This window comes from Mus caroli, unplaced genomic scaffold (genome assembly GCF_978045245.1).
Source record: "Mus caroli unplaced genomic scaffold, Mus_caroli_1 scaffold_16, whole genome shotgun sequence".
Lineage (NCBI taxonomy): Eukaryota > Metazoa > Chordata > Mammalia > Rodentia > Muridae > Mus > Mus caroli.
Window position 1 is genome coordinate 2,826,019 of NW_028227271.1, and position 13,280 is coordinate 2,839,298.

Genomic DNA, 13,280 nt, shown 5'->3' on the forward strand with positions numbered 1-13,280 from the left:
TTCAGCGTCCCTCCCCACAGGAGCTCACTCAGCAGTGCTCAGTGGTGAGCAAAGCTCAGAAGAGGTCACAGAGTAGATGGGACTGTGTAGATGGGGCTGTGTGGACAGGCCTGTGTAAACACCCCTGTGTAGACACCCCTGTGTGGATGGGGCTGTGTGGATAGGCCTGTGTGGATGGGGCTGTGTGGACAGGCCTGTGTAGACACCCCTGTGTAGATGGGGCTGTGTGGACACCCCTGTGTAGATTGATAGGCCTGTGTGGACAGGCCTGTGTAGACTGATAGGCCTGTGTGGACGGGCCTGTGCAGACACCCCTGTCTAGTTAACGCCTGTGTAGAAATGAGCTTGTTCCCAAGCATCCCCGGAACAGCAAGGGGTGGGCCAACCAAAGCAGTGTCACGGGACACGACAAACCCACGTCCTGCCTTCGCTTACATACCCATGCTAAACCGTTCTCTGTGTGCTCTATACAGACAAACCACCCACTGCCCCCATCCGCGGGACAAGTCAGGGTCACATCTGGCTGGGTAACAGCTATGCATATGAATGTCTAACAGAGCTCAGGCTACACCAGCTTTAACCTGTCTTCTACTGCATAAGCCCACTCCTCCTCGTAGCTTCGAATAATGCCCTCAACATACATGTGTGTCCTCAGGAGAATGCCACAAAGTGTTCACGTTTCGGGGCAGGACACAGGCCAAGAGAGCCGAGACAAACTGACACCTCAACTTTATTCAGCACCCCTACAGTACAGTACAGTGCAGAACTCGAACCCCACCAGAGGCAGGTGGAAAGGCTGCATCCAGGACCAGACCACTGCAAAGGTGACAGGGTCACCAGAGGCTGGCAACCACAAAACAAGGACACCACGAGCTTCTCTTCAAGTCTCACCAAGGATCTAGTGCAGGTTCCAGAGCCCCGAGACCCCAGCAACACGCTCCCAGAACCATTAAGGAGCTGCCATTAAGGCTTCAGCAAGGCCTACAGGGCAAGGGTGTCTTTGATGAGCCTGCGCATGGTGGTGGTGACTGAGGTGCCCAGGGCCTCGGTGATCTGAAAGGAGATCTTGTAGAGGTAGGGCTGCACGTCCCGCAGGCCCGTGTCAAACACGTTGTCCACCTCCGACTGTGTGGGCATCTTGGGCAGGTACTCATGCCGGCTCATCACCTCCACAATGTTGATGATCTTCTCGCACAGCTTCTCGCCCACCTTCTCCCTGCAGATCTGCCGTTCCTGCTCTGTGGCCAAGGCTACCACGTGCACCTTGACAGTCCACACCTCCCAGGGGATGCACTCATCCGAAAAAGGCCATCGAGACTTTTTCTTCTGATAGAATTCCAAGGACATCTGGCCCAGGCCATCACCACCTGAGTTCCGCAGTGCATCCTGGGGAAGACACGAGAGACGAGCAGGCTGTGGCCTTAGAAGGTTCTGATTCTCTGAGGCCTGATTCCCACAGCCCGGGGAACTCATTTTCACCTGTACCCACCCTGCCCACTAAACATGGCAGACAGACCTAGAGGAGGACTTGTGATGGTGACATCAAACACTGCCAGCCTGAATGGTTCCCTCCAACTGACCCTCCTTCCCACGCCCCGGATGTTTATATAACCTTGAAGGTGCACCCGAGAGCCAGGCTTCCCTGCTCAACTATAAACACGGAACACATTAAATGCTGCAATGACAAGAAACGAGCCTTTCCATGTGTGTATGCTCTTGTGCCCACTGCCTCGGGTCCCTGGTTTCCTGTTTCAGTTTTTTTCTACACCAATTAATTACCTCTCATGAGAACTATTTGGAATAGACAGGGGATGTGGCCTTATTGGAGGGGTGAACCCTGGTTGGAAGGGGTGTAGCCTTAGAGGAGGTGGGCTTTGAGGTTTCAAAAAACTTGTGCTATCCCCAGTTAGCTCTCTCCACCTCAACCTGCTATAAGCGCTCAACTACTGCCTAGGTACCACACCTGCTTGCCTGCTGCTGTACTCCCCACCCTGATGGTGACAAACTGATGCTCTCAAACTATAAGCCCAAACACATTCTTCTACTAGTTGCCTTGGTTACAGTGTTTTAATCACAGCAAGAGAAAAGTAAGCTAGAAGTTGGTACCAGGAGTGGGTACCTCCTGTGACAGGTCTGACCATGCTGTTTTAGGAAAGGTGGAGGACATAGGGAATCTGGACCAGAAAAGTAACTGAGTACTTTAAGTAGGGCTCAATGGGCCATCTGAGTACATGTTTGGAAGACAGTGGTGCTAGACAATGTGGACTATGGAGGCGCCGCACCATCACCACCACCCCAAGAGGCTTCAGAGGGCAACAATATTATCAACTGGGCTAGAGGCCAGTCCTATGGTGTTTATGCAAAGACCCTTGTCCCAAGAGTCTGCCTGAGGCTAGATTTAAAAGTAACAATTTTGCTGACAGAGGAGATACAAAACAGCCTAATACTGACTCTGTCATATGGTTAACAGTAACCACTGTTACACAGGTCTACAGCAAAAAAGCATTTTTAATGCTGGTGCCTCGGCCTGCACTGAGGGGAGCAGACTTTCTAAAGGCAAACAGCCATCTACAACCTTTGACACCAGACAGGAATTTGCCCTGCTGGGTTTTCAGTCCTGCTTTGGTCCAGTGTTTCCTGTGGGAATGGGAATGTAGTCTGTGTCACTGTATGTTGGAATTATGTGACAGGTTTTTGTATTTTATAGGGGGTTGCAAATAAGAGACTGACTTGAGTCTCAGAAGACTTTGGACTATAAAAATTGAATGTAGGTATGGTGATAACTTTAATTCCAGCATTTGGGATGATGCTTTGGGTGGTACAGCCCTCTGGAGCCCTGCAACAGCAGCAGACTCTATTCAACCCCTAGGCACATCCCAATCACTAAGGCACCACTGTCACCCCAAGTTCATTTCTGTGATGTCACCTGCCAAGGTCAGACTTATTGAGGAGGAGGGATGGCTCTAGTACCTAAAAGTCACCCATACACACTTGTTTTTTGAGACACAGTTTCACTATGCAGCTCTGTGTTGGAACTATGTAGACTAGGCTAGCCTCCATGCCCACAGAACCCTACTCTTTAAGCTCTCTTCTCTATGCCTGCCTGTCACCAGGAGATCAGAGGGACAGACACTGCATGTCTTAAAAGAGTCACTAAGAAAACCTCACAACCTCACCCTTTCCAAGCTCACAGGGACAGTGGTGCCGGAGCGCAATGTCAGAGCATAGGACAGCATCCACCTGGCTGTGTAAACCCTGCCACTGTGCCTGGGAAGAGACAGGCTCAAGGGACAGAGGAATGAAGGCAGGGAAAACAACAAGAAAGGGAAAGGATTTCCCTTCCATACTTTGAAACTAGACATCTCAATAAGACAAAGATAAAAAAATCACATCACATCATGAGTGGAGAATAGGGCAATGTGGAAGAAATAAAAACAACGTATCACACGCTGTCTCTCGTGCAGAATCTTGTGCAGATTAAATATATGCGGACACACGAGTGACATGAAAGGAACACTGGGGAGAAAGATCAAGAGAGGGGTAGATAAGAGCAAGGTACAATGGGGCATACATGTGTAACACGTCATAATGAAACCATTATTCTGTGCACTATCCAAAAAAAAAAAAAATGTTAAAAGTCCACAATGCCATTTCTATCACCAGAGAGAGATGACCAACATTAGTGGCCTTCTGTGTCCCTTACCCCTTTCTTCCTGCCTACAAAAGTGTACACAGGGGCTGGTGAGATGGCCCAGTGGGTAAGAGCACCCGACTGCTCTTCCAAAGGTCCAGAGTTCAAATCCCAGCAACCACATGGTGGCTCACAACCACCCGTAATGAGATCTGACTCCTTCTTCTGATGTGTCTGAAGACAGCTACAGTGTACTTACACATAATAAATAAATAAATCTTAAAAAAAAAAAAAAAAGTGTACACAGGCATGGGTCACAGTGCCCAAAGGGAAGCCACTCTCCCAAGCATGTTCCTCTCTTACAGAGTTTCAGCCCAGACTACGTGAGGAAGAAAGAAACAAATGAGAGGTCATCACAGACAGCTATGGAGCCAGGGAGGTCAGGACCACGGGGGCAGGGACCTCGCTGCTGAAGCTCGTCCTTCCTCCTAAGGAGCTGTGTATGTGCCCTCCCAGACACACAGAGCCTACCTCCCCCACAGAGCTCTCAACACATCTGTCCTTCTGAGCCTTAACTCTGCTCTTTGGAAAGGCAAGCCAGTCAGAACACAGCCAGGGTGAAGACATACATATTCCAGGTCCACCTGCCATTGGCTGGGCCAAGAACCTACCTTGAATTCCCCAACAACCTTGCGCAAGGCGCGGTCCAGCTCCTCTGAGGAGACACGCACATAGGTGAAGTCGATGAAGTCACAGTCTACATCCTGGATGCCCACGGTGCCTATGGAGTAAGTGCCCTCCTTCTTGTAGTGAAACTTGCCTGTGCTGCGGTGCAAGAGCACCGTGTGCAGCACCGCCAGCATGGCCTCCTCCACCTGCCGCCCCTCCACCGACACCTCCAGCACTTCTGATCGACAGTTCATCCTGCAGCTGGAGCCGGAGCAAAGGCGAGACACAGGACACTTCACCCCACCTAGGGGCCAACCTGTGAGAACCAAGTCAGATCATCTAGAAGGTCCTGTCCACTTCCTGCTCAACTGGGCTCTGCCCCTGCCTCTACCAGCCCTTCTGTGTTTTGGCAGCACATTTTAAGAGAAACCCACAGACCCTTGGGATCAGCAAGGGGCCGAGCTTCAAGGTCTTCAGTCCAAGTATCAAGTGAGGTGAGAGTCAAGACCCACTGTGCCGCAACAGGCAGCGGGAAGCTGCAGATGCAGGAAGGGAAAGGGTCCCACAACGGCAGACCCTGAGGCAGGAGCACAGTGAGAGCAGTCAGAGTCAATTCCCTTGGACCTTAGTAGCCTGGTTAAAGCAAGTGGACTCTGAGCCAAGGGCAACAAAGTTACAGAACCCTTGTGCCAACATCAACATCAGATCTCTGCATCAGAAAGCCAGCTCTTGCCCGGCATGGTGGCCCATGCCTTTAATCCCAGCACTTGGGAGGCAGAGGCAGGCGGGGGTTTCTGAGTTCGACAGAGAAACCCTGTCTCGAAAAACCAAAAAAAAAAAAAAAAAAAAAAAAGACAGAAAGCCAGCTCTTGTTGACTCCTTTGAGGTCACAAACCACTTTGGACAAACCAATGAAAGCTATAAAGGCTGGCTTTAAAACCTGTAATACATGCACCCAGGGCCATTTAATGCAGAAAGGTTGGGCAGCAAGATGAACAGAAGTGCAACTAGCAATGGGGCAGTGAGGTATGCAGTGTGGGAGCGCTCATGCAGATGTCCAACAGGGGGCAGTGAGGTGTGCAGTGTGGGAGCGCTCATGCAGATGTCCAACAGGGGGCAGTGAGGTGTGCAGTGTGGGAGCGCTCATGCAGATGTCCAACAGGGGGCAGTGAGGTGTGCAGTGTGGGAGCGCTCATGCAGATGTCCAACAGGGGGCAGTGAGGTGTGCAGTGTGGGAGCGCTCATGCAGATGTCCAACAGGGGGCAGTGAGGGATGCAGTGTGGGAACACTCATGCAGATGTCCAACAGGGGGCAGTGAGGGATGCAGTGTGGGATGCTTCTCATGTCCAGCAGTCCTGGGTCGATACCTAACAGAGCTCCTGCTTCTTATTCATTTGTAAGAGGAAAAGTCTGAGCTGGTTGTAGTGGCACACACCTTTAATTCCAGCACTCAAGAGACAAAGGCAGGTGGATCTCAGGGAGTTCAAGAATAGCCTAGACTACATAGTGAGCTCCAGGACAAAATAGAGACACTTGTATTTAAAAGCATGACCCCCTCACACATACAAAGAGACAGACAGACAAGATCTGTTCCTAGACTGACCTCTTTCCCAGTCCCTCCTAGACAGGTGGGACTACAGGGCGAGCTTGGCTCTGCTACTCATTCCTATAGGGAGTTTCAATCTTTTGTTTTGTTTTAGAGTCAAGGTTTCTCTGTGTAGCCCTGGCTGCCCTAGGCCTCCCTCCAAAGACCAAGCTGGCCTTCAACTCAAAGATCCTCTTTTTTTTTTTTTTTTTTGGTTTTTCGAGACAGGGTTTCTCTGTGTAGCCCCGGCTGTCCTGGAACTCACTTTGTAGACCAGGCTGGCCTTGAACTCAGAAATCCACCTGCCTCTGCCTCCCGAGTGCTGGGATTAAAGATGTGTACCAACACCGCCTGCAATCTCAGGTATTTTACAACAGAAACAGAAGAACTAAGACTCTTTCAGACCTTATGAAAACCACTCAGCCTTTGTAAACCTGTTTGCTACCTATAAATTGGGACTTCAGCAAAGATTTAGGATATTTTAATGTCAAACAGTCTACTAGTTAAAAACAATGACTCAAACTTCAGGCATCCAGGACCAGAGTGCATAGCTCTGCCCTACAGCTGTACAAGCTGAGGGTAGTAGTTCAGTGGTAGGGCGTTTGTCTTGCATGAGTGAGGGGTCCAATCTCCAGGACCCATAAAAAAGGGAGCTAGTAATAACCTTCAAATAACAGTCTCAAAGACTGAAAAGTTGGATGTGTATACCCCTTAAAACTGCCTGTCAGGTAGCAAGCACAAAGCGTTAGGTGCTAAATTTGTTATTATACTGTCACTACTGGGTAACCGTGCAAAGAACCACTGAAGAGGTGGGGTGACAAAGGGACCTAGGTAACAAACCGAGCCCACAGGGAGTGCAAGCAGTTACTTTTCCTAGATGTGTGTTCTACCTGTCCCTTTCTTGGTGACTTCTCACCACCTCCAACACATGCCATCTCATCTTTAGACAGTTCAACTATCTCTTCTACCAAAGGAATCCTCCTCGCCTTGTGTTTCAATCTGCCTTATTAGTGTTTTTCAGATGGGGGGGGGTGTTGATTTCTGAGACACCCCTTCATCTAATCCAGGCTGTCCTCCAACTCCTTGACTGAGGCAGCAAATGTTCTGCCTCAGCTTCCCAAGAGCTGGGCTTTGTCTCCATTCTGGGTGCAAGGCAACAGTGTGTGGACCGCTCTGCCATCAGCCTGGCTCCCCCTCTCATACCTGTCCCCACAGGGTGTTTTCTGCCTCTCACTATTCCTACAGCAGAGAGACTATTTGTCGCTATAAACTGGCTCCTATTATCCCCTCAGTATATCCTGGCCAGAATACCAGGTTCTTCCAAGAGTTCCTTTCTCATGGACCAAGGATGCGACGGCTCCCTTACTCGTTATTATTTATCCTCTTGTTTAATTCCATTCTGCATTTTCCCACCTAGAAATTCCCAACTTTGGTCCAGCCTTTCCAACTGTTTCTCCCTCTAACCAGCAACTTCCCTTGGTTTCAGCGTTACTCCAGGACCCACCCCCTTCCTTCCAGCCTCAGCCAGTTTTTACAGAGAGACAACATTTGCATTTCCCTCTGGTCCCCCTAACCATCAGGCTGAAGTCTATCCGATCCAGGACACGCCCATGCCCCACCTTGCTGGTAGAAATCCGAGCAGGAGCCACTCAGCCTCGGGTCCCCTTCTTCCCCAGCGCGGTAACACGCAGTGTTCGGGGACAGACCAAAAGCAAAAACAGGCTATTTGGATCCGCACCGAGAATTCTGACTGGACCGGACGTCAGGATCGCTGCCCGCGACCTCGCGCCGGCTCGGGACAGCAACGCAGACGACGAGGACAGAGTCCAGACCCTACAGACGCCAGTCCAGGCCTCCGCTTCCTCCGCCTGAGCGGCGCGCGGGCCGGAAGTTTTGCCCGTTCGGAGGGCAGAACCGGAAGGAACCATCCGCGCCCACGGCGGGTGCTGGCCAAGCTCGGCTCGACCCAGCCGGACGCCGCTGCAGCCACGGCGTCGGGAAGCTCGCACGAGCTACATACGCTCTCATGATGCCACGTAGCTTTAGTACTTGGGTGTTTTTTCTTGTTTGTCCTTCGGGCCCTAGGCTCGTTAAGAGGAACCCCCCCTCCTTTGGACGAGTCCATTCACTCCCACCACCGAGAATGTTGTTTGGGATGGGACAACTCACTTCCGCCATCGAGACGAGAGGGACAGAGGGGACGGATGGACTCTGCGCTGCCCCTGGTGGCCGGGCGGAGTCGGCGGCGGAGAGCCCTCCCCTGCGACCCATCGTGGGGCCCCCACTCGGAGCTGACAACCTTAAGACAAGAGGGATCCCGAGATCAAGGCCATACATCTGAGAGGCGCCTGGGGATGAGCGCACGCCGGTGTGCTGCAGGATACTGAGCGGATGGTGAATCTGTGTTGGCACAAAGTGCACAGCAGTCCGGGTTCACTGAACTCAGACCCACAGGAAGATTCTGAAAAGGGAGCTTAGTCTCCCTGAGTTACCTTCTTGCAGAAGCACTACCTGATGTTGTGTCATGACCGAGCAGGTTGCTCCTCTGACGTTACTTATCCTTTCCGAATCCCCATATAAACAGGGAGCTGCTGTGAGGGATCACAAGCGATACTTTTGTAATCTATAAGGCGCCCTATAAATATAAATGAAGTGTTCCTGCTGAATAATCTCTCGGAGCGTTTTTAGTTGTCTATGTTGTTGACAAGCCCAAGAGCGCACAGGTTCGGTCAGTTGCTCTTAGCGCCTAAAGAGCGCACACATCCCTAACTTCCAACAGGGGGCACTCCTGAGTTGTTTAATGTGAGCATTAATATGCTCGGTTTCCAAACACATTTCATCTCCAAAGCAGTGATTGGTTGTCTTGTATCTAGCAATCCTACAAGGTGGATGGAAATTTGACAATAAAAGAGGTTATGTCACTTACTTAGATAGATCACTAAGTAGCAGAACCTCCAGTTCAAACCGGTTCCTTTTACCAATACAGGGGCTCACCTGTCTGGCTTCTCCTGCACAACCGGCCGTACACACTACCATTCTTTAACACATCTCACCCACGGGAAGGAATGTGTCAGATGTACCGCACTTACTGTGTGGAAGAGAACCTCCTTGATTCATGGTATGTTTGCCAACTTCCAACGGTGTCAATTTCAAGCTACGGGACACTGCTGAATTCGGAGTCTAAAGTGGATAAAGAATTATACTACTAATTGATCTAAAGGAATACAATGGGCTCCTGAGGGTTAACACCAAAGGAGTCGGGTGTCGAACCCAGGACCTTGTGCATGCTAGGTGAATTCTCTCCCACTAAGCTACAACTCTAGCCCAAGCTCAAGCTGTCTCAATCTCTTTGCTGGCACTAACCAAAGGACACCATTCAGCCTTGATAGCCACCATGCAAGCACTTCAAAAGCCAGGCAGTGGTGACTTACCCACAACTGTGCCTTTCACGTGAGATAAAATGTTACTCAACAGCCCCAGTTACAGATAATGAAACTGTGACTCAGTGGTGTGCAGTACTTTACTGTTGGTTAACTGTATGTGACACCCCCAACTTGCCTGGAACATCCCCAGACACTTGTCAGACTAAAGGTGTTTCTGGGGAGAGCAACACTGAAAGTGGCAAACTCAGTAAAGGGGATGGTCCTCCCAGAGTGGTGGTCACCATCCACTCACATACACCTCTGCCTGAACACAAAGGTTCAGTCCCCTTTGAGGAGTGTTCTTTACTGCTTCAGGGCGGGGGTATTCGTCCTTTCTCCAGGCTCTGGACTGAAGCACTCAGACTCAACCTAAACCTTCTTCTCTCCTGGCTCTCGCATTGCTAACATCAGCTCTTGGGCTGTCTCTATAATGATATAAACTATCCCACATAATAAACTTGTAATAAATATGTCATCCCATGTGTGCGTCTGTGTCCGTGTATCCCACTGGTTCTGTGTCCCTGTACTGACACCTGCCAGGGCCACATAGCTGTTCTTGCCTCACTCTTCCGATGTTTTTACTCACTTTATTGTTACTTCGTTGCTGCTGCTGCTATTGTTGTTGTTATTGTTGCTAGTGTGCTGGTGACTTTGAGAGAGCCTCTTTCCAGGGCTGGCTTGTGATTCTTGGTTCCCCCCAATCTCCACCTCTGAGAGCTGGAGAATGAGCCTGTAGCCTGTCTTCCTTCATAGCTCTCTTCTCCCTATTCTTCAATCCGTCCTCCCCGTGCACCCTCTGCTGCCTGCCATTGAGGCTGAGTCCTTTCACCTCTCTGGCTTCCCATGCTGGCCAAGCCTCGCCTCCTCAGACCTTCCTGACTCTTTCCAGGACACCTCAAACTTTGGGTCCCATCCTTCTCTGATTATTACAGCCTTAGCCAAAATAAATAAATAAATAGGTGTGTGTGGCATGAGTTCTCTGGTCCTACGCCCTGACCCGTAATGATCAAGATGCAGTTGTTTAGTCAGGACATTATCTGACTGTAATTTCCACTGCTAAAAGCCATCCTGAGATACAGTGTGAGTTCAAGGCCAGCCTGAGCAGTGAGAGAAATGTGTGTAGAAATTAATAGTCTAAAGAGAGCTGGAGAAATGGCTCAGTGGTTAAGAGCACTGGCTGCTCTTTCAGAGAACCTGGGTTCAATTCTCAGCATCCACATGGCAGCTCACAACTCCAGGTCCAGGGGATGCAATGGCTTCTTACAGCCTCTAAGGGCACTAGGTACCAGACATTCTGCTGTACATACACACTTGAAGGAAAAAAAAAAGAGATATATGCAGAAAATAAAAAGAAAGAAATCTTTAAAAGCATAATAAAGTGAATTCTGGGACTATAGCTCAACATCCTCCAACCTGAGCCCCATGAAGTACCATACAGAGCAGATTAACCAGTCTAGCTGTTTGGAAGTGCCGAGGCTTACAACAGAGATGAGCCGGGAGACACACCTGGGCAAGAAGCATCAAGAAATGGTCTGAAGGCTGAAGAGATGCCTCTGTGGTTAAAAGCACTTGCTCTTGCACAGGACCCAGGTTTGATACTCAGCACCCACATGGCAGATCCCAACTGTCCACTGGCACTCTCTTTGAGCCATCAGGTGGTCCAAGACATGCATACAAGCCAAATACTCGTGCATGCAAAATAAAATAAATGAGCCTTTTAAAATGGGAAGAAAATAAGTGGTTTGGGAAAAGTTGCATCAGGAGTGAGGAGGGCAGTTGCTGCTGTCATCCTCGAAGACACCAGTCTTCTGGGAAGAAAAGGGATACACTCAGAGTCAAGAGGAAACCAGGCCTGGTAGTTCAGTCCTCTATTCCAGCCTTGGGAGCCCAAAGATGAAAAATTCAAGGCCAGCCTGGGCTACAGAGTAAGTAAAAGGCCAGCCTGGGCTACAGAGTAAGTAAGAGGCCAGCTTGGATCACACGGCAAGAAAGACCCCATCTCAAAACAAAACAAGAAATCCACCATCGTTAAGAGAAGTAACCAGTCACATTCTCAGAAAGGTGGGAAGTGACATGAGAAGAAAAGCCAGCCCTCTGCGAAGAACACAGGACAGCAACTTAAGCAGCTGGGCAATGGGGGATGGGGTGTGGAGGGTGGGGGGCTGCTAGGAAGCCATGGAGATACCGAGTTTTCTGGAGAAGGGGACAATGAGGCTGGCAGAGTGGACTTACTGACGATTAAGAGTGGAGCTCTGAGGCAGGATAGGCGAGGACAGAAGAGAGAGTCCTGTGTCCCAGCAGCCAGGCAGCCAGGCTGCTGACTAGGGTGCTATCAGTCGTGCATGCTGCAAAGGTCTGGGGAGAGACCTTGAAGACCAACCCAAGTCCTTGGAAGCAGGCAGCTGGCGTTGCCTGATGAATGTGGCCTCGGATGGCCCCATTTCATCCTGGGGTATACCCGGGGGGAGCGTTGAGCTCTGAAGCTGGGCCCCTGAAGGCCACTCCGGCTGCTGCAGAGCTGACCCCAGTGGCGTCACAGGGCGTGACTCAAGCCCCAACAACATCTCCGAGTGGGACTGACGTCAGCCTGGGGGCTCCTGACGGAGGCCAGCCTTGCAGGAGAGCCAGAACCCTGTCTGCTGACCCTCTAGCTAGGCCACGGGGTGCAAAGGAGACCAGCTGTCCCCTTCTGACATCTGTCCCCTGGGATCCAAGGCAAGGATTCCTCCACCTCCCACCCTTTCTGAGATGTCACGTCCCACCTCCGCCCTCTGTGGCAGACAAAGTGACTGAGCGGAGGAGAGAGTGGAAAGTCATGTGGGAGAGAGTAGCAGAGATGGTGGCAAACTTGCCAGCTTCATCAGGATGTGTGTTTGTGTCTTCTGTCTGACCTCAAGACTTTAGAGGATCAGCTCCCCTTGAGTTTCAAGAGCTGTGTGTCCATTCACTGTAAAGGCCTATATGTCTGGCCAAGTGGAGTGTGAGTGGGGCTTTATTTCTGTGCATTTGTCCCTCAGTGAGAGAGTATCCTTCCTCCCTGCAAATGTTGTGAATTTGTTTCTTTGAGAGCATGTGTCTATCTATCTATCACTCCTGGGGAAGAAGTCTAGTGACCGTCTTTGAGAAAAATCCTAGGATTCAGGTCAGGGTCTATATCTCTCCTTGGGGACTGGTTCTCTGGACCAGGTTTCATGCTAAACAGGGACAATCTATCTTTATGGTATTCCAGCTCCCTGAGACACTGGGAAAAGATCCAGGTTTCCTACTTGGTTACCCCCAAGGCTGGCCTCCTGGGGGGCCTCAGGCTGGATGAGCAGGGCCAGTCAGCACCAGGCCTGCCTGGCTTGCAGCTGGGCACCGCTCCCTGCTAACACAGCATGTACCAACGAGGACAGGCCCCCCCCCAACACCCTCCCCTAACTGGCTCAGCTGCCACCCCCAACCCCCACAGCCAGAGAGAGCCTGATTTATGGTCATGGGTGGAGGAAGACATTGCCAGTGTCTGGGTCAGACCTTGAAGAGACCTCAAGTGGCTCCCCCCAGCCTGCCAGGTTCAGGACCCAGCAAGACAAGAAAGGAGCCGGAGTGGTGAGGAAGATGAGCAGACAAGAGTGTAGGGGAGGCAGGCCCATGTAAGAGGCCAAGGCCAAAGGTGATGGGGGTGTGCCTGGAATGCAGGGCCAGGCTGGAATCCAGCTGGGGAGCCTGGAATGGGCCTCCTGCTCTCAGAAGGGACAGCAAATAGGCCTTTTTTTTTTTTCTCACCTGACTCTGAAGTTTTAAATCCTGACAGCCATCAAGGCCTTCACCAGGTAGCCCCCCAAACTTGGGGCTAGCGAAAGGCATAGGAAGCATCCTGAGAGCCTGCACTTAGCACAGAGCTAGAGACAGAGCCTGGGGGTGAACACGGGTTCAGGGAAGAGAGTTGCTAGCTGAGCTATGGGGCCATAAGTCCAAGCCTGGACATAAGTG

General features: G+C 50.9%; 1 protein-coding gene across 2 annotated transcripts; it reads right to left on the reverse strand.

Annotated features, from left to right (window-relative positions):
• Positions 1–714: 714 nt before the first annotated feature.
• On the reverse strand, positions 715–7,777 carry Atg101 (autophagy related 101). 2 transcript variants are annotated; one of them, XM_021183431.3, is made up of 3 exons: positions 7,506–7,777; positions 4,303–4,616; positions 715–1,386 (listed from the first exon to the last, which is right to left on the reverse strand). In XM_021183431.3, the coding sequence occupies exons 2-3, from the start codon at positions 4,552–4,554 to the stop codon at positions 982–984; spliced, it is 657 nt and encodes a 218-aa protein (XP_021039090.1). In that variant the 5' UTR covers positions 4,555–4,616; positions 7,506–7,777; the 3' UTR covers positions 715–981. The 2 variants fall into 2 exon arrangements, with proteins under 2 accessions (XP_021039090.1, XP_085687662.1); XM_085831536.1 differs by having other exon boundaries at positions 7,625–7,774.
• Between the last annotated feature and the right edge of the window lie 5,503 nt (positions 7,778–13,280).

Bases quoted from the DNA above. Each gene is read 5' to 3' on its own strand.
- Atg101 (XM_021183431.3), bottom strand. From the start codon at position 4,554: ATGAACTGTCGATCAGAAGTGCTGGAGGTGTCGGTGGAGGGGCGGCAG. The intron at 1,387-4,302 runs GTAGGTTCTTGG...TGTCTTCCCCAG, and splicing joins AGGTTGTTGGGGAATTCAAG to GATGCACTGCGGAACTCAGG.